Source organism: Manis pentadactyla, chromosome 6, assembly GCF_030020395.1.
Source record: "Manis pentadactyla isolate mManPen7 chromosome 6, mManPen7.hap1, whole genome shotgun sequence".
Taxonomy (NCBI): Eukaryota; Metazoa; Chordata; class Mammalia; order Pholidota; family Manidae; genus Manis; species Manis pentadactyla.
In genome coordinates this window covers 98935115-98963009 of record NC_080024.1, presented here as the reverse complement: position 1 = coordinate 98963009, position 27895 = coordinate 98935115, and the positions used below count along the sequence as shown (strand labels likewise).

The window sequence follows — 27895 nt, the reverse complement described above, 5'->3', positions numbered from 1 at the left end:
ATATTTTGAGACTGGCAGAAATTTGTCAGTAAGTCAGAATACAAATGACAACTTCAAAATCAGCACACTAAGAAAGAAGTAAGGGGAAAAGAAACTCTTTTTAATTAAAAAAAATGTAGTTACAGGCATTACAGTATGAACCAACATGTGGGCTATGACTTCATTTTTTAAAAAATTTAAGCAGAGAGTCATTTCTCTTTATGGAACAATAGACAGAAATCACACTTTAAAGACCTAATAAAGAAGTAGGGCGGCCATCCAGAAGCAAATTAAGACTCATTTAATTCCATATTCGGCCAACATTATCACATAAATTATTCTTTTCCATCATAGTCTTGGTTTTAAGCATGTTGTTAAAAAATGGAATGGCTGAAATTGCTAAAATGGATCATAGTCAAAGGTACAGGTGAAATAAAGTCCTACAAGTCTTCTAAAATCACAAAAGACTGACTCCGTGCAAAGAACTCTTTAGTTGATTGTTAGAAAACTTTTTGGTTCTTTCTTATCAAGCTAAAATATGCCTCCTAATAATTTCCAACAATTTGTTCATGATCTTTTTGGACTATATACATGAAACCTTCACCTCTTCCATATGACAACCCTTAAATATTTATTTTAAGAAAATTCTTTTTACAGCTAAATATAACAAAACATTTTGTAAACTTTCAAACTCAACTAACCATTTCAAAAACTAATCATGCACCTAGAAATGAAAAACTCTTGATAGTGAAATTCATAACTGAAATGGAGATGCATGGGACTCACAACAGAGAAATGACAAGTGTCAGCCCTTGTACCAGGCAAGCATATACCAAAGCCTTTGCAAGATGCTTGGTAAAGGGGTGGCTTAGCAAAGAAAAAGGGCCCTTATAAGAAATCTGAGTTGACAATCAATCTAGTTAGAGGAACAAAGTATGCACGAGGAACAGTGTCACACCCTTTCATAAAGAAAACACTTCACTGTGATAATGGGCATATTATTCCCAGGAAGGAGGGCTTAAAAGGACCTGGACACAGATGGGTAGAAACAGTCACATTAACCATTAACTTGAAGAAGTTACAGGGCCTGAATTTCAGACAGGAGGGACAGTGCTAGTCTAAGCAGAGGGTGTATAAAGCCATGCTTTCTGGAGTAACAACAGGGAAACCAGCCTGACTGACAAGGAAATTCATGCAAGAAATACAAGGAAGGCAGCTGGAGTCTGATAAAGGTAGAATAATATCTAGGTCATCATCTTGAAATATTTATGAGCATCAAAACTAAATGTTCATGTGGAAATATAAGTAATTACTTAAATATTTTGCCCTTAGAAGTATTTATTAATGAATCAAAGATCAAACAAAATCTTTCATGTCACCATATGGTCGTCCATTAAAATTTATAACATCCTTATCTTACCTAATATCTTTACTTCCAGAGCAACTCCCAAATTATCTGCACCTGGGACGTAGGTTCGTACAGTTTACATTTGGCGTTTCATTCCTTACACTATGGTCACTGTATTTACAGATATAGTCTTTGAGCACCAAAGGGCAAAGCTAATTTCTTTTATTTCTGTTCTCCATATTTTCCTTCTGTCCAAATAGTATTTCATTTTCCTATCACAGAGCTTCCACATTTCTGAGAAATTTCCCTTTATCCTTTCCTCTAGACAGCTCTTAACTGACTCCCCTTCCCTTCTACACATTTTCTTAAGATGTAAGTCATCATTACCACAGAACCTCTTACAAGAATATAATAATCCTATAATAATTGATATCATGTGAAAATTTGACCTTGTTTTATGTTTCCTTGGTAACTTACCTAGTACTTGGAATTTACTAGACAATCAAAATTTGTGGAATAAATAAGTAAACATAAATCCTTGTTTGACATCATATATGTGCTCTTGAACCATTCAGACTTCACTTTTACTCACATAGGAAGAGCAAATCACCCAGGATTACAGAGTAATGGCTACCTTACACTTCTCAGCTAATGTTTTCCCCATTGATTTTTCTACCTACATTGAAAGAATTATTTTCAAAGTTCGAGTGAGGGGCATCAAGGGGTAGGGAAGATAATACACAGATGGTTAAGTAAAGATATTCCCATTTAGGTTTTCTTTCAGTATTTCAAACTTAAGTGCTTTTGACTCATGGGGATAGTATTTTGAAATTGCTTAGTCACTGGTGTTTCCACCCCAAGGCAAAGGGAGGGAACCCTGAGTGTGGAAGAGAAAACCTGAGTGGGGAGATCTGTGAGAACGGATTCGTCCTCCCCTGCAAGCTGTAAGCAGCTGGCATCTTCCTCAGTTAGCCTTTGTGTCCTATCAGAGAATCCTCTTTTAATGGACGTGGCTTTTATTGCAAAGCTATAGGGTAAAAGTAGGGTTATAGTATGTGAGAAAACATTTGTCTTTATTTTATTATCAGACATCAAAGGGCAAAATGAATAACCATGAACCATGTCATGACTTACTCTCAGCTTTTGTTCATTGCCTGGGATTTGATACGTATTTGTTCATACACTCACTCATTCCTTCTAAAGAAATTCAGTGATTCTGTACAGACCACAGCACTGCTGTATCAGCTTCTTTGTTTTGAACTTATAGCATATAAATGTATTTAACCATGAAAATAATGGAAACCTTCTTGGATTAGGCAGATAGTCAAACGCATGGGCTGTCACAAAAGCCAAAGTTCTTTCGTCTTCATTATTTATGGAAATTTACCCCAAATGAGTGAGTGTAGAATTGGAATGATGGAATGTGATATTATAACTTCTCTTTATATTTTTAACATCTTCTTTTAATATCTTTTTGTGTGTATTTTTGCAGGGTGGTATATTAGCCTAGTAGTACATGTATATACATAAACATACTAGTCAATGTATGAAGGTGGTTGGGTGCTGGCCTTAGCCTATGGAACCAATATTGTGGCTCGATTGCCCCTGTAGGTCTTATGTTGATTGCAGGATGCCCTCAGCCATAACCATCAGGAAACTTAGAGGCGAACAAAGTGTTGTATTACTTACAAATCCTGGAAATGACAGCATCCCTGGGGCCACACAGCTTGGTTGTGGGAGGGATGTGGGGGTTGGAAAGAAAGCTGGGGTTCTGCTTTTTTTGGAATAAGAACGAGGGACTGGGGCTTCTCAGGCTCACTATTTATTGGTGAATTTGAAACCTAAGAGCAGAAATTGAAAGCAGTGAAGGAGAAAAGACATGGGGCCCAGAGGTAAGTTATGGAAGTCAACCAAGATCTCTGAAATGCAGGAGACTGGAGGGCAGGGAGGGTGGCCTGGCTCTAGGTATAGTCTGGCTGGCCAGTGTTTATTCTGATAGCCATCTCTTCAGGGGATGCTGGGCAAGCAAAGTTTAAGTGAGGTACTTGAATTACATAAAGAAAAGCCAGCATCAAGGCTGACACTACAATAGTTCATATTCAGAGACAGTTCACTGCAGGACTGTCTGTTAAAGAGGGTTTTGGAATCACCACTTTATGACATTGGAAGGATATTTCTTCACAAGACAGGTTCTAGAATTAATGTTGGAGAAGGATAGCAAACCAAGGCAAAGGCTTGTTTCAGTCATCATTCGGTCATTTCTTTAGGAAATAGGATCATTTTTTCCCCCTTAAAAAAAAGGCTCAGAAGAAACCTACCTTGAACCAAATCATAAAAATCTAAGTATGTACTACTGAAAAAAATGGAGAACCTCCACTACAAGACGTCACCTTGTCCAAGGCTTAGATCAAGTAATATGGACCTCAGAAGTTGAACTTTGGCCATTCGCCACCTCCTAGCTTTGCATTACTGATGCACTGGGGTCTAAATTGATGGTCTCCAATAAACTGAGCAATCATAAATGCAAACATTTTTTGCATTAAGTTTTTCTCTGGAAATAAACAAATTTCACCCCAAGACTTCCTTAAAAATATATGCTATATTTATATTTTATTTCTAGAAAATTGCACTCACCTGCATCCATTGCAACCACAGAAACATTGTACTGGTCGTTTCGTACAAATTCTGATTCTCTATCTAGCACTTTTATAGTCCTCAAGTCACCAGTGTATTCATTAATTTCAAACCAGTTACCGTCATCTCTTATCTTCTTATACCTAATTTTTAGAAATCAAATGCAGATGCTCAAAAAGTAGACATAATCTCAAAATGTCACTTTGAAAAATACACAGAACTTTCTTAAATTTGGAATCAATTTATATCACAATTAAAAATAAGGAACTTTTTGAAAAATACTTACCGTAAGCCTTCCCCACTGTGCGTTTCTGGATCCAGGGCTTTGTATCCAAGGATTTCTTTGCCTATCGGGAAGCCATCTCGACTCTGAATAACTTTGACTGGTGGGTGGCATTCAGGACCCTCGTCACTGTCTTTAACAGTCACAGTGACAGTTGTAGTGCACATAGTAGGAGTTTGTGAGTTCGTTGCTTTAGAGAATTGTACTTCGTTAAGTACACCAATTTGTAAAACCACTTGGCGATTGACTTCATAGTTCAATGGCTGTTGAAGAAACATGCTTTAATCAGTTGAATATATACTATATATAGAAGATGTATGAATCCAGTTTTAGCACAAAAAGAAGTATTACTTTTGTATATAAAATGCTACTGAAGGTGCTCATGTAGTTAAATAGTCATTAGCTTCCTACAATAACAAATTAGCCGTTAGCTTCCTATAATAACAAGCACTATAAAATGTAAAATTGTGGATTTTTAGATTTAACCAATTTTTCTTTTCACTTTTTTTCAGGAAGGCCCTGTCTACATGTTTTAATTTCATGTTTAAATATTAATAGAAATAGAGAGTAGATGTTTGAGTAAATTCAGATAGACTATTGATTGTCATTACTTCATTACTTGTCAGATGGCTCACACAGCGCCAACTCCCTCCAAGCAAAGAACATAAAATAATTGGAGAAGTTCCTGAGATACAGATTTGGCTACAATGGAGCAGTTCCTGTGAACGTCTGAACCAAAAATATGTGCCTTTTTAGCAGCATCTTTTCAAAGCACATTATATTTGGGTTTGCTTAGCTCCTAATCCAAGTTCTCAGTCCTGAACTGAATAATTAGAAAGAATCCTGAAACAATAAATGATTAGAGAGTAAAAATCTATCAAGATAACCAAAAAGGGAAAACAAGGGAAAAGAAACACAATAGCCCAGAGGAAAAGAAAGAAGGGGGTGGGGGGAGGGAGGGAAGGGAGCAGAAAGAAAGTGAGAAAAAGAATAGATAACATAATACAGGAATTTCCTGAAAAATCTTTGAGGAAAGTACAGTCTGTGCATATAGTGTCTAAGAAAGCACACTGTCTGTAAGAGATGCGTGAGGGCAGGAGGTGCGGCAGGACTCAGAAAGGAGCCGGGTCCGGCTGCAGTGATCATGCTGAGAGCTAGTAAGCGCAGTTGATTTAAAAATCCTGAAGCACTGCCTACCTCAGATATAAGGGATTCATGGGAATAGTTCCTGAATATTTAGTAAATTGTCATAAAACACATAATAGAGAAGTAAAACTTCAATTATGAGCATAAGAATTGAAAAGTCAAGAGGATGGATTGCAAATAGTGACCCTTCCATTTCTGTCTTGTGTCTATAAAAGAAGGGATTTGGATGAGTGAGTGTCTGAGACCCCTTCCAAGGCCAATATTCAATCACTAATTCACTATTTCTCTGCGGTAGTCCTATATAAAACAATCAAATTTTACCTGCTATGCCTTTCCTCTGAGAGAGAAAATGAGGGTAAAATAACAACACCACGACAATAGTTGTAATAACAAAGTTTATGTAAACAATGTAAATCATTTCAGCATGGCATTGCAATTCTCTGTCATATACATACAGGAATTACTATGTATACACACGCACGTACATCAATGCATGTATAGTACATATCAATGCCCAAGTGTAAGTTGGAATTTCTTAAAGATCTGTGTGATTATCGTTTTGTTTACCTTGAAGACACATAAGACTGCTTCATTGGTATTTGGGTCAGTGCTGATTTTGAAGTTTCCGTTTTCATTTCCTTGTAGGATCTTGTAAATAGCCTTTGAGTAAGGAGTGTTCGGCAAGTCGTGGTCATGAACCGTCATTCGTAAAATCTCAACGTCAATTCTATTTTCTTCTACTTCTGCAAAATACTGAAACAATGGCCTCTTGTTATTATAAGTTCATAACTTCCATATGATTTTCTATAAAACTTATACGGAAAGAGAAAGAATAAAGTGATACAAAATATGCAATCATGTATTGGGAAAAATTCATAAATTTAATACACAGCTTCTTTCTTTCCTTAATTGCTTTTTCAAATTTTATCCATTCATCAAAGATTAATTCATGTCTTAATTTCTCAGCTTCTCTGAGGTGATTTTCTTAATCATATAAGCCCTCAGATTTGTCTCTATCCTGAATCTCTACAATAATTGCAGTCTATGATTTATTTACAGTCTATTTACAGTCGATATTTTTAGACATAGCAAGTACCGAATAAATGCTTTTCATTAATATATGAAGCTTTCAATTTATAGATAATTATAAACCTACAATGATTTATTATTATAACCGGAAGACTTGTTATTAAGCCATTTTTTAAAAATTTATTTTTGATTCACTGGCAAACACTTAAAAAAGGTTTTCCTTTTTTGAGAAATTAAATCATAGTTTCCCATCCCATACCTAAAAAAGAAGTATGGTTATGGAAGCACATCATATTAAAAGACTAAAAGAATTAGCAAATCAGAGACTTTCTAGAATGTAAAATGAATTTACAGAAGGATGACAATCTTAGGGCATGACAGCATAAGAGATCTTGATTCTAATCCCAGTTTTTCCTCTTATGTGGTCTATATGTATGAGATCACGAGTCAGTTACTTAATTGACTTTCCATTTTCTCATATGAAATAGTGGGATAAAACGTATCTTTATAAGTTGTAGGAATTAATATAAAAATTGTTATAAAAAATGAATGTGCCTATCACTGAAGGCTTTCACTTCTTTGACTTGTACTCTTGTATAGATTAATAAAAAAATTAAGATTACTCAATAAAACTTCAAAGAATAAGAGCCATTTCCTGCAAACATCATCCTATATATGTATTTATTGTATTGTGTACTTTCTAAGGGGAAGTTTGCTCATACATAATACAGGAAGAGCCTGCAGATAGATGGTGGCAGACCAACCTGTATGAGTGACTTCCCAGCAGAGCAGAAGATACAAAGCTAGTCCCATTTTCATGTCAAGTTGAAGTGCAAAGGATACCAGAGAGGGCCTCTTCTCCTTCACCCTAGATAAGGAATTTAAATCTAAGGAATCTGATACTGGAGCTTGGCCTCCAAGAAAACACTGAATACATTTATGGCCTCAAAGGCTAACAAGTTCTTAGATGGCCAAGAGAGTAGTTCTTTCCCCAGAAGCCAGTAGAAATTGCTGCTTTAATTGTTTTTACAGAAATAGTATTTTCTGGCATTTGCTATTTCTAAGTGGTAACTATTAAAACCAAGATACATAATTTCACAGAGCTACCAAATTCCAGATTTGTTTTTTGAAAAAATAAATGAACTTGGTAAATGAGTACAGAGATATACTCACAGAATTTTGTGTAAAACATGGCGGATTGTCATTTTCATCCTCCAGCGAGATAGTAATCGTTCCTGTATTAAATAACCCAAAAGGTTGGCCCGCCATGTCTCGCACTTCCATTATCAACTGGTATGTATCGCATTTCTGAAAAAAAGGGAAATGGAACATTGATGAACACTTCTGTTTCCTTTATCTTGCAATTCTCATAGTCATTGCTCAAGTTTGGATTATTTTACAAATCCCCTTTTCTGATATATATATTTTTCCCCAAAAAAGCCACGGTAAGTACAAATATGGGACAAGAGATTGGTCAATTAGTACAATGGGAAGCCGTCTAACACAACATTTCAAAACGTGAAGCTATTTTCACAGCCACACATCAGGTCGAGTGCATGATCTTCAATGAGACCTCATCTACTACCTCTCGTCTGCCCCAAATCTCTGCAGGGACAAAGGACGTCCCCAGAGCAGCACAGAGGCGGGCGTGGAGACCTGCACACAGCAGGCCTTGCTGCACTGCTCTGGGGATTCATTATGGGTGTAAATGTAGCTTAGGGGCTGGGAAATTAATTAATCAATCCAGTACTTCTCTGTCCAATAAAGGGGAAATTGTGGTAATGACGCCTGTGTCCGGGTGTATGGAGAAATGCTTCGGATGGTCTGGGATCTGCTGTAAGATTCTGAACTTCAGACGAGTATGCAGGGTGCCAGGCTCATCTAGGTCTATGGCAGTCACTTGTCCCACAGAAGTTCCTGTTTAGATGAATCCAATATTGTCAGAAATTTTAAATGGCAATATGATTGAATTAAAAACAAAAATAAAATCAAACCATTTCTGTATATTATTCTCTTTAAATCAAAGTAAGTTAATTTTACAGAAACATGGAAGAGTGTCTGAAGGCTCGATTTCCAAAACTTTAAGCTCCCTTGATGGCAGCACTTCTGTTATGTGGCTGTTATGAATGACATGATTTGTATTCTATGTATATGAGAACACCCACCCCACTCCTGGTAGCAATGATTCTCAAATTCTTCCCCCAGCCACCGCCTCAGTTTATGGGCCATTTTCGGATGGGGCCTTCTCTGTGTATCTTGTTTCTTTTGGAGCCAAATTGATAATGTTAATTAGAGGAACAGCACAGCTTTGCAAAATAAGGGCCTTATGCTTTTATATTTTAATTAAAGGGCTCAGTTTTTAATACATGCAAGTAATTATTAATACACCTAAGACATGAACAGTATGCACCAGTCTGGGTGTCATCTGGACAAGCTGTGCACCCAGGAATGAGAGTACTGGAAATGTTTGCCTTAGCAAACCACTTATTGTAGGAGAACAACATTCAACATACATATATAATGGCAGCAGAATGGTGGAGGCATAAGAACCAATGTTTCTTACAAATTTTTTTTCTTAATGTATAATGTGACAGCCTTTTATATCCCTGGGTTTGCCTAAGGTCATAATGTCAGCTGCCTACAGCATCAAATCAGTTTAATTTTTTCTTTTAATTTTGTTTGGAAAATATGCCAAAAAGCAATGTATATGTTGTTGTAAGTCAGATAAGCATTTCCAAGTCGTGATATATTTCTGGGTCCTTGAAAATATATTGAAACTTTATAAAGATTCACATTACTTATTGCTTTATAAATGCATCTATAACACATATGTGTGTGGTCAGAATAGACAATGTAACCCACACTTGTCTGTTACCCTATCATATTCATTGTGGATTAACCTAACAGTAACTTTATGTATCAGCTGCCTTCACCAGCTGTATAGGAAAATGAGCATAAAGGATTTGCCTTTGAAGAGTATATCATCTTATAAGACTATAAAGATGTATGTAGGATATCCTTGAAATTCAATCATTTAAAAATGTTTTGCATAATTGTGTTCTAAAACACTGAGGAATTCATTTGGAGCAAAAACCTAGTGTTTTCCAAAGAGGTGAACTTACCAGGTCGGCAATTTTCAAGCACTTTAAAGATAGTCACTTTGCTTTCAAAATAGGGGGCATTATCATTATCATCTTCAACTTTGAACAATAAGGGGAGTGGGTACTCCGGGGCATAGCCGTCTGCAGTTGTTGCGTAGGCATAGAGCTGAAAGGCAAGCGGACACCATCAGCCTGTTTTCAAAGGACCAGCAACATACCACGTTAAACCAGCAGCTAGGGAAAGATGTAATGCTTAAAAAAGTCATACACGAAAGTCTATGTAGTTAAGGATGAATGTGAGGGGGCAATGACATGGTGTATGCCTGCCACATGGCTTCATTCCTGTTTCAGGTTCTCATTATTTTCCCACCAAATATGGGCACCCTGGCTGCATGGTGCCGCTCTGTCCCCTGCATTAACTGCATGCTGCTCTGCTTGTTGGAATGCACGTAGACCTCCCCCAGTTAGGCTAATATCAAGTATTTTTTAAAAGTTTATGAACAATGTGGTTCTATTTATTTACAGATTTGTATATACATATAAATATATAGCAACTATCTCTGAGTGATTCAATTATGAATTCTTTTCTCTACTTACCTGCATTTTCTCATTTTTCTATCATAAACATGTACTTCTTACACAATAAAAAATGCTCATAAAATCATATACACATTCTAAATTCCATTTCGAAATGATATATCTTGACCCCAAATACCTGGATTTAATGTCCTTTCCCTTCAAACACCATCAAATTATTTCTCCATTCTTCCTTTGTTGTTAAAACTGTCACTATTCAGCCTTCCTAATAATCCCTCCCTTTGTTTCAAAATATTTTATATGAATTTGAAATGAATGTTTGCTATGAAGTCATATTTGATATCAATTTTCCTTTCTCTAAACTGCTGCCACTATGAGATTTTTAGATAGAAAACTGCAATTGTTTTATGTCCCTCTTAAACTACAATTGTCCTCAGGGACAAAGCCTGAGACACTGACATTTGGGTGATTCTTCAATAAATAGCTTTTTCATTCAGTTCTGTCCAACATTCCCTTTTAGGAAGACAAACTATCCCTTAAGTTGGCTGTCTATAAAAAGTGTCATAAACATTTTATGGAATCACTTGTAATAAATGCTTCCACCTCATCACACTGGCATTAAAATATGTCCCTATCTAACTAACCTAAGTCCATTCTGCTATAATTTATACGCTAACTTTTGCTAGTTTTTCTCTTTATCAGAAATGAAGATACTCATCTGCTTCCTATTATATAAATACTTGTAGTTTGAAATAATAATATGTTTCGATATTTAACTACACATTAATATAATTACTTTACAATGCATTGATTCAGACATGGTGATTTTGTCTCAGGTGTGATTTCAGGGCACTGGTTTTATTTTTCTCTAATAACAGGCCAAGGATCTCCAAAATAAAAATCTCAAAATTGAAATCATTTGTGTGAAGAGGATGATCTAACCTAGGAATATAGCTAAACTTTAAAGCACAGCCTAGCTCCCTAGGAGAGCCTACTTATGTTCATATACTAAAGAAACTAATTATAAATATTTTCTTATTTAGTCACCACAGCAACAGTTTCAAAAAAACTCAGAAATAATTGTTTTGCAGTTTAGCTTCCATTATTTTATATTAAAAGCAATAATCATATACTTAAATACTTAAATATTATTATAAGTGTAATATAGAAGATTATACTTTGAAATTGGTCATATTTTTAGCTGTTAGAAAAGCATTATTTAAATTTCATGTGTGTGTTATTGATATATTGTTTCTCACTTGAAGCCTTGTAGCTTGAAGAATCTCATCCCTTTTAGCCCTTTAGCACTATAATTTGCTGAAATTGCTCTTATCCTTGGGAAGATGCAAATAGTTGCCAATAAGAGATGGAGCTTGAGCTTGGCCTTGTAGGAAGAGATACAGTGTGGACGAAAGAGAGGAAGGCAGAGAGCATGACGCTGAAGCTGAGCAGGAACAGAATGTGATTAGCAACATGTACATAAAGACAATGGGTAGACTTGTGTCTGGAAAAGAATCGTATGTTGCAAGATAGTAAGACTCTGGCTGGATAGGTAAGAAGGGACCAGATTGAAATCAATTTTTCCCTGTGGATTTATGAAAGGTACAGATTCTCCTCAACACTCCAAGGGAGTGGTTACAGCTGCTTTCTTTCATTGGCATTACTGAGGAAAACCTACTTCTTCTGCAATTCTTTGAAAAACTTGAAAAAATGTCCTTATCTGAATCCCTGAAAGATCAGATGAATTTAATAGTTAACTGCAATAATGGTGTGATTCACCCAGAAAAATCTCTACAAGCCAAGATTAAACAAGGCAACACGGGGCTAGAGAGAGAATAGGAGTTCAGTAAGGGTATGTACTGAATTAGATCCATGGCTGCTGTTCTCAATAATCAGTGAGATTAAATAACATATATACGGGTTAGATGAAAGTAAAGAATTGGGAAATCCCATCAAAATCCCCACTTTTGAGGACAAAATTCTGGAGTATGTGTTTTTGTGTTCCATCATTACAATATCTTTAGAGAGCTTTACAGTTTATGTAGTGATTTCACCAACAGCGTGGCATTTAATGATCACCCCAGCTCTGACACAGGTAAGACAGCCCATAAAACAGAGAAGAGGGGCTCTGGGAGGCTGTGACCTGTCCAAGCCTAAAAGGAAAAGTGCAGTTACTGAAGATCTACTGATTTCCAGAGAAATAAGCTCTCCAGCATAAAACAGTAAGTGAAATTGATTTGATAGAAAAGCAGACACACTTTTAGCTTTAGCACAGAAGGCCCGCATGCTCTATTGCTCTAAGTGATTTTATGACACGTCTCACATTTCCACCTGTTACACTTCCTTCCGTGAATTTTACTAGTTCGCGATGTGGTTTCTCTCAATATTAATTAAATCTTAACCAGGCTAATGGGAGCAAGACAAACATGGGTAATTCTGGAGAAGAAGTTATTCAAAAGCCCAATTTTAAGCATAAATTCTAAACCATGGTATTCCTTTGTCCTTCCAAATATGTCAAAAAATAACAAGTTACTTATTTTAATGATAAACTATTTGCGCCCCCTTCCCTCTGGCAAGGCTCCCATCAGAAGCCAGGACAGACACCAGACTGATGAGTAGGAAGCAGCTGAATCTCAAAGGTCCATAAACAGGATGTTAGCAGCAAAATAAGAAATGAGGAGTCATTCCAGCACACAGCGTACGCAGCTTTTTATTTCTCCTTTAGAGTTATTTCTAGTGTTATATCTTTTCTTCTTGAGCAGGAGCTATAAAAGTGGCACAGAACTTATATATTTACATATATATGAATGTATATATATATATGTGTGTGTGTGTGTGTGTGTGTGTGTATAGATATATACATATATATTTATCAATGATCTGGTTTCTTGATAGAGGATCAAAATATTTGTAATAATGCTTAGCATACCTCTCCTATAAAAGCCTACATAAAGTGACAATTCAATATTATTATGAGTAAAGTATGTTTATCTAGAGAATTGGATGAGGGCATAAAATTATAGGAAATATGTCATTCTAATCCAACCACTCTAATTATGAATACCTAAAGTGCAACATTTATGTTGTTTCAAAAATTTCACTCCTATAAATAGTGCCTTGACATCCTTAGGTTAGGGTCCTTGGCATGAGTTTTAAGGTCCTTCACCTTTTGGTCTTTACTAATGGGCTCCAGCTTCACCTTTCTCTCCTTCTTAGCTGCAAACAACACTCCAGCCAAGGTGTGTTGTTACTCTCGTTAATTTTCTGTTTCAGCAAGGGCCCTTCTACTGCAGATGGCTCTGCCCTGAACACTTGGCTATCTACCCCGCCTCCCGGCCCCTATCCCCGTGACCGTAACTCCTTCATGACTGCCTCATGGGGCTACCAATTCCTACTCCTCTTTCCAGTGTCTGCTAAGATGGTACTTTTGGATAATTTCCTTTTTATATGCTACTTTAGCAAAGAACTCCTTTCCTATACTCTTTCACAATTCAAGATACCAAGTATGTAAAGAGGTCCATTCACCATCACTCTGGAGCTCACTGTGAATTTCTCTTGTACGTCAGATGAGACATGTGTGGTGTTTAAAGAGATGTGTGATGTTTAAAACAGAAAAAACAGGATTTAATTTTCAGAAGAGTTAGGATATTTCTTTGGGTTACTGAGCTTAGATAGAGAAGATGAATTGGTAAGTTTATTTCGGACTACTAAAGAAATAAAAATCTAAGGTTCTCTTTGCCAAAGAACAGACAGCAGGAAAGAAAAGCACAATGTTGCTCAAGAGACTGACTGACCAAATCTCAACCTGAGAATAGACTTAGAATCACCTTGGGTGACTGCAAATTTTCAACTGCCTGGGCCCCATCCCACAACAATCAGAATTTCTGGGAATTGGCCAGAGCATCAGTGTTTTTAAAAAAGTTCTCATGTGATTTATAAGTACAGTCACAGTCGAGAATAATAAAAGCGTTATTAGTCACTGATTGTCCCAGGATTCTACAGATCAAAACCTGTCCTTTGAAATTCTGTCATTTTTTTCCTACAGCTTTTCTCCCCTCTGATAGCCATTATCTTTCCTTCCTTATCAGTAGCATTCATAGAAATTTGAGGTTTATGTTACACATGAACAGCATTTAAAATATTAAAGCAAATAATTGATTCTTCCAATATGCAAAGAAGCAGCAATAAAAATATCAAACCAGTAAGAAAAAACATAATTCTGAATAAATAATCCAATAACTTACCGAAAACTGTTCATATTGCTCACGGTCTATGCTTCTTGTACAAAAGATATCCCCCGTGTCTTTATCTATGAAGAACAAATTGAAGGGCTCTTTGTCCACCCCTGGCCCACTTATGGAGTAAAAGATGGTGTAGTTTTGTGCTGCATCAGATTGGACCTATAAAGTAAGTGACAGTTTAGGAAAAGGACAAATACGCCATAAGTATCTTCAACCCAATCTCTTGTGATGGTGTGTTTTCTCACTTGCCCTCTTTCCTATGCATCTGTTGTTCCTTTTCTCTGCTAATCTACTCACTTTCCCTCTTGGTTTTCAAATTCTTATTCCTATTCTACAATGTGCAAAGCCTCGATCTATCATCTTTTGATCCCAAATTCTGCCAAGTTATTGGCATGTTTATGGAAAAATCATGGTGTTGAATATACTTTTGCAATTCTTAGTCAACTATTCTTATTCCTATATAAAGTATATTAACAATTTCAGTGAATTCGACTTATTTTGAATGCAAAGTTCTGTGATCAAAAAAGTACAAAGAATGCAACTTTCCTTCCACAGTTAGTTCTTCAAGAATTGCAGAACTTCAAAGCTTGTTTATATCTACACACCAGCTATGTAACAGTGACACCACTTTCTTGGTAAACAGAAATAAGCGCCTTTTCTGTGAGGATAAATGTTAATTAAAAGGAGTATCAAATTACCCAAAATCTGTAGGCATGTCCTCTGTACATGAATGCTAAAGTCTGGTAGAGTGTTCAGGAGAGTCTGGATGTAGACCTAAGAGCATCAGAAACTCAAAATAGGAATATTGTTTCTAGATGCGAGCTATGAATTCTGGAGGAAAGTGATCAAACCCGCAGGCTGTCTTATGCAAGACCCTAGCTCTAGGGTATAGATGATACTTATCAGTACCAACAGGGGAAAGCCCCCATTCCATTCAAATGGAAAGTGCTAAAAACAAAGTGATTCTAACGTACAGTCAAGCAGGATGACATGTACCTGTTGAACATGTTGTGGAAATGGACCTAGTGAATTCTCCATCAGCGAGCATGGAATTGGAGCCCACCGTCTCTTGCTGCGCTTGAGAACTGTGTCTTTAGCAAGTCTCTTCTTAGGAAGCTGGATTTGATGAGAGATGAAGAAATACAGCATTGCCGATCATTCTAAGAGCTGTGACTGTCACATACACACCAACCAACATCAAGAAAACAAGTGTTGTAGATAACAATATTGTGGACAATACCCAAACCATATCTACACACACACACACACGCACGCACACACATACGGGTAAGAACCAGTTTCACCTATTTCCTTATTAACCAGTTGATCAAGCAGAACTTTATAGGGCATTGATAAAAGATATCATCTTGAAAGAATAAGCCCCCTAAAAATAGATAATGTACTAACAAATATTTAAGAACTGGTTCCATTCCTCTAGGAGGGGACAACTGGAATTTGTTAAAACACTGGTTAGTGTGCTGAGCATTTGTAACCTACATAAAGACACAGGTCGGCACTTGTTCAAGTGTATTTTATTTTATGTGATGCGGAGACTTTACAGTTTGGATGCAAAATGATGTTTCGAAAGTCTTCTCCTAAATGTGTAATATATGTAATGCACATGTAAATGTAAGCATATTCTAAACTTGAGGAGTTCTTGTAATTGACAGGAGTTTAGCTGGGAAAGTCTCTCATAGATCGAATCGTTTGTTGATAAGTTATTTCATGAGACCAAATTCATCATGCAGAGTCTGCCTAAAGTGAGACATATGGGATTCCAGGCGCCCTCTCTCTTTCCCTCCCTGATCGCCCCCACGCGCGCGAGCCAATGGCCTGGGCACGCGGCCTGGCCATACTCCATGCTCTGAAGAGGGGGACCCCACAGAATTTTCTACTCAGATGCAAACAAGCTCTGGGCAATCTCTTCTCTTCAGTAATGAGAGACTCAAAACCATAGTTACTTGGGAAAGAGCCACTCGGGGTGGAGCCCTGCTCTCTCCGCCTGCCCTTGTTCACTGAGCTCAGGCCTGTCCCTCCCGCGGCCTTCGGGGTGGGCGTCCGTTTCGGGGTAACTCCTCAACGCTCAGGGGCTCTGACTGTGTGCCCTGGCATCAGTTGTTCCTTTTTACACCATTTTGTGAGGAACTGTAACATTTGTTAAAAGAGTCCGTGTCTGTGTTGACTGCAGGGGATGGATAAACAGAGGAGCATTCAAAAATGGTGATTTTAGCAACGAATAAAGTATATGAAATGAAGGACTCTTTTCGGCAGGTTATTATGCTCAAGTCTTTGCCTAATATACCTTCTTCTCTCTTGCTTCCAGTACAATTTCTATCTCTTTCTGGTCCTGCTTCTGGCTGTCAGAAAGCAAAATGTAGAAACTCTTCCTTTCAGACGACAGAATGAGGTCACGTGTTGCGTAAATCGAGCCATCTTCTAGAACTCTGAAGTCGGGATCACTTGACAGGATCAGGCTGGCCGACGGGAGACACGCCTTCAGATTCGCTGCAGGGGAGAATTGCACAGTCATTTGTAAGATAAAGCAGGAATAGAACAAGTTTTACAGGAGTGACAACCGTGAATTGTGCAGGAGAAGCGGAAAGAGGGTGGTTACACCAGGAATGTGTTGAGTACCTGCTATTCTAAAATTTAGGGGCCCTGAAAATTAAATAAATTTATGGAGTCAAATCACACTCCTTTCATCATAAATTAATTTATGAATAGACATAAAATACTTTCTTAGTGTCACTGGATTTATTGTTTCTATCTTAACTCTTAATGTATGGGTTTGTACATATATACACAGATTTGTTCTTTTCTGCAACATGTAGTATAACTATGACATCAGAAGATTCTGAATTTGATTGCAATAATCTTTAGTAGTTAAAACTGTTTTTCAAAAAAAATAAGAAAACTGGTCTATACTTTGATAATACTTAGTATTACCATGGCATTGTACTTACCATCAAAACATTTCCTTTACAGATTCATATTTAACATATTTTGCATATTTATTATGTGTCTTTAGAGTCAACACTATATCTTAACAATGTTTTTAAAAGATACAAGGAAGGGATTAATTTAAAACCTAAAAGCACTGGACTAAGTCTGTCCTGGGGAAGGAGCCCACTACTGCAATAAGGTGTATTTTTCTAAATGTAAACTTAAGACCACTGAAAAACCTTATGAAAGGAATGTTACTCTTGGGCTTGGAAAAACCAGCCTGTGCTTCAAGGATGGCAGTGAAAGGAAGACACTGAAATTTTATTTGACTTTCACAAGCTGTCGTATGAAATACACCACATAAATTCTGGGTGGATACTTGCTCACAGGAATCAACCTCAAGCCCAACTTTTATTTCAAAACATTTAAATTTTGACAAACCTGTTTTGTGTGTAATCAGTTAAAGAGTATTAGAATTTTGGCAGCAGATTAGTCAATATGAATTAAAATACGTTTGAGTTTTGGTGACTTGCTGTGTTTGAACTGAGCTAAGCTAATTGAGCTCTCTGATGTTTGCTAATTTTTTTGGCAAGAAAAGTATATAACTAACTTGGTATTTTAATCGTCTCTCACCACTACTGGAAAACAAATAGTCCACCTTTCATTTGATGTCAATTTCAATGCCAAGTAGCTACTTTATGGCTTTTATCCCAAATTTACAAGAGCAACTTGAAGCTAAATGTAGAAGCTGAAACTATGAAATTCTTAGAAACAGTTCTCACCTTTGCCCACAAGTGTGTCAGCCTGAAAATGAGAAGGAACTTGAAGAGAAATTTTCTCACAAGCATCGCAAAATAATAGTAAAACCTCAAGAAAAAAAGAAAAAAACAGGAATTATATTTGGTCACAAACTTTTACAATGCAGTTTTGTGCTACTGATAAAAAGATTTCAATTTCAAAAACAAACTAATCTTCTAGTTCTTCAATATTTGTCAAATTTTTTTAAAAGGAAACAGCAAGGAAAGTAGCTGTAAGGGCACCACAGTCATTTAGCCTCAATGAAAAAATTAAAGTGGTGAGCAGTTCTTAAAACCTAAATCACATTGTATAATTTCAAGAAAATGTATTGCAAACCATTGTTTTTATATAGGGGTTATCATCTCTAAGGTCATTATATATGTCATTCTGATTTTTTAGCATAAAGTACTTAACTCTGGAATGTAATAATCACATATTTGTATACAAATCATTTTCACAGCCCCAAACAATTTGAGGGTACAGTTGATTAAGTCTAGAAAATATCTGAATTTTTTTTTAACCTCAAAAGAACCAATGCTCACAAATAGTCACTGATCTCAAATCACTCCTTGGACTGGCTTAGCATAAACTTCAAAGTTTCAATGATTTCAAATTTAAAAAGTAGTCTAAAAAGAAATATATTTCAAAATACAGAAAACAGCTTTCAGTAGGGGAAACATTTTTAATTAAACTCAAGGCACAACTATTATTTTAAAAAGCTTGGTAGTTCAAGGAAAGAAGACAGAAGCTACCTGAAAAAGAGAAACTATCAGTTTAGAAGTCTCTATAAGTACAAACATATTTTGCTTCTTTTTTTGGCATTTTCCATTTATTTCCTACCTCTTCTTTTTATCAAAATGACTGTTTTTTGATTATTTAAATGTGAAATAAAGTAGAGCTAGATTTCCCCAAAACAGGTTAATGTTATGATTAATTTTTCTCTGAGGACATATTACTAACTAGGGGACCCATTACTTGGGGTAAGGAAAGACAGAATTTTCAGCCATAATATGGGGCTACACTTCTTTTCCAACTCAAATCTGTTGGATATATTGTATCAACCTATTTAAATAATTTGTAATTTTACAAAAACTCTTTTAGGTGGATAATATCAAAACATGGAATTTAAAAGTTACATATGTATTCAGTTTTAATTTAAATAATCTCTTCTTAAACCATAAGTCATTTTATTTATTTGACTTTCTTAAATGTTCATTCCTAGTGCAAAGGAATGAACTAACATACCTAAATAACCTTCTGAGCATAAAGAATTTTACTAGTAATGGTCTAAATACATGATGTGGAAAGAGAATTGTGCCATTGGATATATACACGCACACACATGTATGTGTATATACATATACAAATAGGTACACACACATTATTCTCAGAGGATACACCCACATCCCACATTCCCACTCCCCACACCCATCTTCTTCCTTCCTGTGCCAGGACCTCCACTTCACTGGTTTGTCTCTGCAGGTAGAACCAATGGAGGTTTCCAGAAATACTGCTTCAGTTCTTCAGGTTAAATCTGCAGCTGGGTGATTGGGAGGGAGTTGGAGCCCGACACCCTTTTAGTCATTCTGGCAATCAAGGACGGATGGAAAGGGGATTCACCAAAGGGTGGGCAGAGCAGAGACCAGAAGCAAAAAAACCAGAATGACTCCTTTGGAAAGCTTTCATCACATTTTACCTAAGACAAACACAAGATGGTCTCTGAGTATTTTCCCCTCAGGCAGTTACACGATGAAAATGTGACCACCAACCCCCCCACACCATATATTATTTATATGAAGAAAATATTTATTCCCTTATGGTAAAATCTTTAAATTCTGAAAATATAATTTGAAAAAATAAAAAAGGACTCTCACAGCTCAGAAATGCCAGATGGAGCTCTGGGGTGATTCCCTTCGCCCCACCAAAGAAAAATTAGCACCTGAGTACACAGTTACACAGCTATTAAAAACGTAAGTGGAAGCCAAATTAATGGTATTTTTTCAATGGCTGTGCCATTTTCCTTTATCATTTTCTCTCAAGTTGAGCCCCTTGCATGAACTAGGAGTTTTGCCCTTCATTTAGCTCCTCATGTGTAAAATTAAGAAAGTCCTGGATAATTCCCATCATTACCCAGAATCGTTTCTCTTCTTGCAGTTCAGTGGAACTAAGCAGGTCCCATAACTACAGTTTATTCAATGACTAGTAGCAAAATCAGCCTCAGAACCATTCTGGCCAAATGCCTCAGGAATGAATTCATCCTACTACTCCTAAGAAAACAGCCCAGTGCGACTGAACCAGGATTCCCGTGCAGGCTTTAGCCTCCTGGCCCCAGGGCATCTGGAGGGTAAGCAGGACGCTGCTCTCGCGGGTCACAAGTCCCCCCATCTCCCTGGGGGTTTTCTCAGATCTGTTTTTGTTTCCCCCGTGTATCTTCTCTGCCTTCCACTCCCACTCCTACCCTCTTCAAGCCCAAACTGGAGAGAGGAAGCACGTAGCAACATGCCTGACTTCCCTGAGCTGCTGGCTGTTACTCACCAGGAGAGAGAAGAGGAGCTGCCTGCAGAAGATGCTCCCAGGGGCAGCGGCCACCGCAGCCATCAGGAGCGGTCCCAATGGCCAGGGATGGTGACTGGGCACTAGGCAGCTCGGGCTCACGGGCGGCCTCAGCAGACACCCCGACAGCTGGCCCCGTGTGGGGTTCCTCCTGCCGCCGTGGTGCAGGAAGCAAGTGAGACACGACAGGAGGGGCAGGAGACCTGCTTTCCTCCTGGTCCCAGGTCAGTCCTCCTCCTTCCGATTCTATTGCCTCTGAATGTAAAGAGGTTTTCCTACAAGTGGGGAGGGTGGGGTACAAAACAGCCCCAAACCCAGTCACTAGCTCCTCCTCACAGTTTTCAAAACTTCTCCTGCCACGTAGCACATGGGCAGCAGCAAGAGGGAACGCCCTGCATCCTCAGCCCTCCGCCCACCCCCCCAGGTGGATGCTCTGAAGTCCTCCCCACTCATTATGCACTCCCACACCCCCCTTCTTCGTGGCCTTATTAACCTGTCCTGTCCCTGGGTACAAACGTAAATTGTGCATGAACTCCATGCAGGAAAGTGATGCCTCCTCAGCTGCTATTGGCACATGAGGAGACACCTGCCTGTGTGATCACATCCATCAGAAGCTATCTTCCCATCTAAGCGTTTAGGTGTAGCCTGTCGCCCAAGAGTTGCCATACTGCCAGATCTCAGCTCCACTCCACAGCAGCAACTTTATGGACCATAGTGTCCACTCCCCGTCATTGTCCACGGTGATTGATCCTCTAGGTGTCACAAGAAACTTACCAGAGGCCTCATGACAGTAAGACCTGGGTTGTAATTTTCTTATTGCATTCTTTCTGTTACTTAGGGTATTTTTTTATCTTTTTTGGAGAACAACTACCATCTGAGACAATTCTCTTTAAAAGCGCTCCATTCCATTACATGCATATCCCAGCCAAAAAAGTGCAGTATTCCATTGAATTCAGTGTTTGACTGAACTAATGACCCTTGTGGTGAAGACTTCAGCCCCGTTTCTCCCGGCACAGCTCCGCGTGTCCGCTCTCAGCCGCACACAATGGCAGTGATGGAAGTTAGGAAAGGAGAGTACATGTTTTCCAGTGATAATTGCTTATTCTGGGGAATAGAGAGGAAACCAAAACTTGTATTTATTGAACCACTGCTAAGAATCAGGAACCGTGACAGATATTTCAGTGAAGCCTCCCCACCAGTCCAATGAGAGCTTTTTTTAGATGACAGACCCAGAGAAGGTAGCCCTCCTGCACCCATCACCCCTCAGAGCGTGGAGAGCGAGCCCAAACAGCCACGGAGTCCCACACCCTCCTCACTCTCTCCTGCTATTTTGGTGATAGATATATAACAATATATTGAAAAGGACCAAAACATGATGCTTACGCATATAAGAAGTCTGTCTTGATGAACAATAAGTCAGAGACTAATAAACCGTACTTACAAGTGTGATGACCATACTTCTTCATCTGTTCTAGAATGCTGTGGACATCTGGAGTCTTTTGCAAGAGTAATTCTATAGTTAAGTAAAATGGCTGTTAAACTAACTTATAAATTTTTATATGTGAAATTTCTCTTCCTGCTCTTGCTACTTATATCCCTACCTCATGTTTAACTGAGAAGTAGAGGTACAGCCAATGCCCCTTGGCTGAGGAGGGAGGAATGAAAAATTTTCTTCTGCTTATCTGACACTAGGAGCAATTCCCTCCTGCACATAGGGATAAAAATAAAAACATAACTTTGGCCATCCCCCCAGGTTGATGCTCTGAAGTCCTCCCCACTTATTATGCACTCCCACACACCCCCTCCTTCTTGGCCTTATTAACCTTTCCTGCCCCTGGGTACAAACGTAAATTGTGCATGAACTCCAGGAAGTTGGGAAGTTGGCCAGGAAGATTTGGGAAATAAAAGACCCTGGGACGAGAACTAAAAGATAACTTGCATTATTTTATGGCCAAAGGCACAGCCACTCAAAAGAAAATAAAATCATGGTAACTGGATCTCTTAATATTTGATATTTTGGGAGAAAAGAAAAGAATTCAAATATAGAAATAGGACTAATTACCTATGTGTATCTGTGTAAATCTAAGTGTATCCCATCTGTGCATATGTTCAAGCATAGTTGTCTAAGAGTATATCTAACTATACTTGTAGCTCAAAGAATTCAAAGGCTCAAGCTCCCCAGTCCTTGAAAGTGGGGATACACTTTCCAGTTAATGAAGTCATTATACCTACATACTTTCTGACATTCTCCACTGAAATGGGAAAGACCACATTACAAAAATTAAATTGGTAATACTGAAAAAATTAGCACATAAAAGCCTGCTGAAGAGATGCAAAGCACCACTAAGTTAAGAAAATTCAGAATACTCCCCACAGTTCTAGAAAATTGATTTTCTGGATGCTACTTCTTTAAGCCTGCCTGCTACGTGTTGTTCTTCTCACAATGTCTCTCATTCTTGAAAGTAATAGAAAAACTTGTACAAAAGTCAACTCTAAGTCATTGGTTTGCAAACTGGTCTTATCAGTAGTATTTCTCCCATACTTGCTTCTTATACACAAAGATTTCCTTAAAACCTAAGTACTTTAATAGGAAAACAATTTATTATAATAAAATGGATTACCTTAAAATCAAGTTAAATGAAACTAAATCTATCTCTTCCAATTTCCTCTCATCAGATTATTCAGGATGAGATCTATTTTATTTTTATGTGTGTTTGCTGTATTTTGTTTATTTTATTAACAGCATAATTGAGTGATAGTGTAGTTCAATTCTTAAGGGCTTAAACTCCCCAGCAAGACTATCCAGGTTCAACTCCTGGCTTCACCACTTATTAGCGATACACCATTAGGCAAGTTACTTAACCTTTCCACGGCTTCATCTTTTCATCTATAGCATGAGGATACTAAGAGCTGCCAAAGTATAGGTTAGTATGAGGATAAATGTGACAGACACTGAAAGCACTTTGACCAGTGTCTGGCCCATAGCAAGTACCAATGTTTAACACCTTATAATTGCTAAGGTGTGCAATCAAAAATTAAAGAGACTGTACTTCAAATAAAGCAGACAGAATCACTGCAAATCCAAGGTCTCTCATGTAAAATCTATCTAAAGATACACAAAGAGACTTATTCACTGAACAAATGTTTAAGGCTCCATGTGATGGGCATTACTTCTGCTGGGAGATGAGCAGAGAAAGTAGTCCTTCTATAAACAGAAAAAAAAGAAAACAGAAATCAAAATTTTTTTTAAAGGCACACTTTGTGGAGAAGAACACAAATACAGGTCTCTTTCTTATTCAAAATATGCAGTAAAAAGAGGCACTGTAGCTATTATTAACTATCTTAACAAGTTAGAGAGACATTAAGCATAGACAATGATTGCATTTTTAGTGCAAAGACTCCTATAGAAGTGAAGAATTTATAATAAATATGTAACTATTACATATCCTGTTTTACAGCACATATTTATGGTCATACAGAGAAATATTTAAATCTAAAGCCTCACATGACCTTGAAGTTCTTTAGTTTTTAGCATAAGGCATGTCAAGAAAGCATGCCTTCCTATGATTACGGAAGTACAGTGACAAACTTCAGAAGAGATGTTAGTGCATAGCTAACTTGCAGAAAGTGATGTTTATGAATAAATTCAAGGCCTCAGAAGAGCCACTTACTGATAGAGTTATTATCTCTATCAGGTGACCCAGGTTATTCTAAAAGATCAAACAGCAGGCCACTCGTGGATGGGTAGGAATGGTGTACACCTTGATGAATGCATAAGGCACTTTGTGTTAAATACATATGACCGAGGAGAACAGAAACTCTAGGCATAAGACAAGGTGGGTGATTTTAATATGGGAGTATGGAAGCATGTGAACAAGAAAAAAGAAGTGTTAGCTATACAACACATCTTGAGTCCCAAAAGTTCAGTGTATTGCAGTGGAAAGCCCCTTCAGTTCCATCAGATTCACAGATGTTTATCTGAGTAAGGGTTATTAAAATTGGAAGGAACCCACAGGCACTGATGATTACTGGCAATGATTTCTTAAGGCCATTGCATGGAATGCTCATTGATTTTACATAAAATGACCCTCTCCCATTATTATCAACTGTTGGCAGGCCTATGAAAAGAAATCTCAGCATACATCTCTGTACAACTTAGAACTCTGTCTAATCAGCACAGACACCCAACTCACACTGGCTTAAGAGAAAAAAACAAACCTGAAGTACTGAGGATAAAGGGATTGGTTAGGTCATATCATTGGAAAGTCCCGGACATCCTAGACGCAGGCTCAGCTCAAGCCAAGTGATCGATTGACATCAGCCAGACAGAGGCTCTTTCCATCTCCAGCTCTGCCTTTCTTAGTGTTGTTTTCACTGTCATTCCATTTTCTCAGTGTGGAGGCAAAGATGCCACCAGAAACTCCCAGATTACATTCTACTGGTTTAGCAACCCATAGCTGGAAGTGCTAGGTATGTCTTGTTCCAGTTGTTCAAGCAAAACAGTCCCACTGGCATTGCACATAAACCTAAATAAAGTCAGACCACATAGGCAAAAAGTAGTGGGGAAGTCATTGCCCAAAGACAACTGCAGGCTATTGACAGAAAAAGGAGGGACAGTAGCTAAACAGGCAAATCCAAAGATGTCCACCATACTGACCTTTTCCTTGTTGTCCTTCCAATGAAAACCAGTTGGTGATCCATCGTTTACCACCTTCTATACTCTAACCACTGCCCACGGTGCTGATACATAGCTGAAGCAGACCGGATCTCTGCCTCGTGGAGCTATGATCCACTGTATTTTTTCGAAATTAGTTAAAGTGTTTCATCTGATGTGGTCAGGATTAAAATCCTGGTGAAATGAACATAATGAATTTTTCAGACTTTTATTCACTTCCTCACATTTCCTTCAAATATTATTTTCTTTGGTGGCCTTCAAAATTAAATGTTCAAAAGGTGTTTTTTATGATAGATGGACTTTTACTGTCAATTATTTATCTTACATATTAAAAATCATATTATTAACTATTGATTATTAAACATAAGAATGCATATTCATTACCTAAACTTTGTTAAGACAGAAAATTAGGTGGGAAAACTCTACCCATAATCTTAAAGTAATCTTCCAGGGTGTAATTTCCAGTCTAATTTCTGAGGGTAGAATTTTAAACATGGTTCTACTGTGCGATAAATGTAATTTTGTAGCATGCATTTTTGACCTTTATAATATAAAACCTTTGTCTTATGTCACGATAAGTCCTATGTAGATATGTTAGTGACTATATTAAATTCCTTCAAATAAACGTATTACAACTGATTCAACTACTCCCTATTATTGAGTATTCAGTTGTTTCCAACTTTTTATTATCATAAAGACTATCTGGATAGATAAACCTTTTTCTGGATCATCTCTTGAAATCTCAATGATCATTTGGATCAGTTCCTCATTTAGGATTATCCTACAAGTAGAAGTTCTGGGTCAAAAGATACAGGATTTAATAACTCTTGTTATATAAGGCCAACTTGCATCCCAAAAGCAGAGTACCAATATATGTCCTTACTGACAATGAATGCAACAACAAATATCTGAGCTGAATTGAATATTACCATTTCATTAAAAATCCTGCTATTTTGAGGACATAATTTCAATCTGAGTTATTTGCCTGGTCATGCTCTTGAGCACTTTTCACAACTGCCAAACATTGCATTTTTCTAATGCTGTATAAGCTCTTTTAATATATTGGCATATATTTGGAACTGTAAGGAAAATGGCACATTTGAAATAAACCGAATGAGTTAATAACAAAAACTCTCTACAATGATGGTTCTTTTTTGAGATAAGCATGTTAACACTTATATCTTTGTGATTAAACCTGATGATAGTGCAAATGTATTTTTGCCTAATAAGCCCACTGAATGCTGATCTTCCCTGAAAACTATTGGTATTTTTTGAAGTAACAATCACAAAACTCATCAAGAGGTTTATAAACTGACGTGTTGGTGAGATTGAAATGTAATTTCAATTCAAAGTAGAATGTTGCCATTTCTACTGCAAATGTGATACATACTCAAAGGAACCATTTATAATTTAAAAATAAAAATAAAACCAATTCCCCCACAATCCAGCAGCTTGTTTTGCATGTAACAAAAATAAGTGTCTTATTGATCAGATTCTATACAGTACTGCATGAAATGCCCCGAGGAATTTACTCTTACCTAAGCTTAATTGAACAAAGAAACTCATCTCCAAGGGTCCTGCCGTTGCTCTGACATCTGCGGGTGAGGATGTGGGATCAGACTGCTGGTATTTGCAATGGCTGCTGTGAACCACTGCTATTTCTGAAATGCTGGAAGAAAATTACAAAGAGGAAGTGGGAAGCAGAAACTTCTCTGCATGATCAAATAATCACTTCCTCCTGTGTGGATAGAGAAACATTCTGTTAATTGTGTTGTCTTGTGGTAAAAGTTTGCCAAAGATATAAAACACAGAATGGAAATAAATCTTTTTTACACATCTATATGTCTATTTTCATTACTAACGTATGTAAAATATGTTAACTTTCAGATAGGGTATATACTGTATAAAATAATTATGGGATGGTGAAAGAGAAACAGTAACCCATTAATATTTTTAAGCTAAACTATGTTAAAAATACACCTCTACACTTACATTTGTGTTAACTGTTGTCTCCTTTATTCCTTTCCTGGTTAAGAGTGATTAACATTAAACAAGAGAAAGTACACCCTTTAAAGCATACTCCCTTTTTGAAATAGCCTTAATTAGCCACTGGGCTCCAATTAACATCGCAATTATAGGTGCTTCTGCAATTAATTGGTAACAAACAGTCCTGCAGAGGGATAATTTAGGAAAAGTGAATCTAGAAAATGATGAGCTCAAGAGCTCCCAGATTTAGATTCCTAAATTTTCACAGTTTGGATTTAGACTAAATAGGTCCTCAGAGAGTATGAGTCTAGAACAAGTCCACAGTGTGTTAATGAGTATTTGTTAATCTGTCCAGCACACTGCCTAAGGAGGTGAGAAAAAGAAAATGAATAGGGGAGAACAGTTATGCCCTAAAAATGTTTACAATGCCATTAAGCAGACAGAATGTATATGTTTCAAGGAGAGAACAGAACAAGAGTATATAAAGTATACAATCACATGCTAAGTATTGGTATCAAATTTGAGTGTTTACAGCCTTCAGCAAAAGAACATTTAATGAAGAGCGGGATAATCAGAAAATAAGGCAATCAGCATGTCTTAGTTGGCCAAATGCTAGGTGACTTGTGAGAAATACAAGCACAG

At 37.3% G+C, this 27895-nt stretch overlaps 1 protein-coding gene and 1 long non-coding RNA gene across 3 annotated transcripts in view; both read right to left on the bottom strand.

Annotated features, from left to right (window-relative positions):
* The window catches only part of DSC1 (desmocollin 1), a 28416-nt gene extending 7505 nt beyond the window's left edge, over window positions 1–20911 (bottom strand). Inside the window, exons 1-11 of one of the 2 annotated variants that reach the window (XM_036885866.2) lie at window positions 20575–20911; window positions 18024–18108; window positions 16601–16803; window positions 15295–15414; window positions 14302–14457; window positions 9542–9686; window positions 8170–8336; window positions 7593–7727; window positions 5958–6143; window positions 4248–4507; window positions 3962–4104 (exon numbers count right to left, since the gene is read on the bottom strand). In XM_036885866.2, coding sequence (XP_036741761.2) covers window positions 3962–4104; window positions 4248–4507; window positions 5958–6143; window positions 7593–7727; window positions 8170–8336; window positions 9542–9686; window positions 14302–14457; window positions 15295–15414; window positions 16601–16803; window positions 18024–18108; window positions 20575–20637 — 1663 coding nt within the window. In that variant the 5' untranslated portion in view covers window positions 20638–20911. The remainder of the gene's footprint in view (window positions 1–3961; window positions 4105–4247; window positions 4508–5957; window positions 6144–7592; window positions 7728–8169; window positions 8337–9541; window positions 9687–14301; window positions 14458–15294; window positions 15415–16600; window positions 16804–18023; window positions 18109–20574) is intronic. The other variant, XM_036885869.2, reaches the window with a different exon arrangement.
* A 480-nt stretch (window positions 20912–21391) lies between these two features.
* On the bottom strand, window positions 21392–26948 carry LOC118912579 (uncharacterized). The gene is made up of 4 exons (XR_005024841.2): window positions 26806–26948; window positions 25250–25441; window positions 22034–22105; window positions 21392–21696 (listed from the first exon to the last, which is right to left on the bottom strand). It is a non-coding gene; the product is annotated as an uncharacterized LOC118912579 (long non-coding RNA).
* Between the last annotated feature and the right edge of the window lie 947 nt (window positions 26949–27895).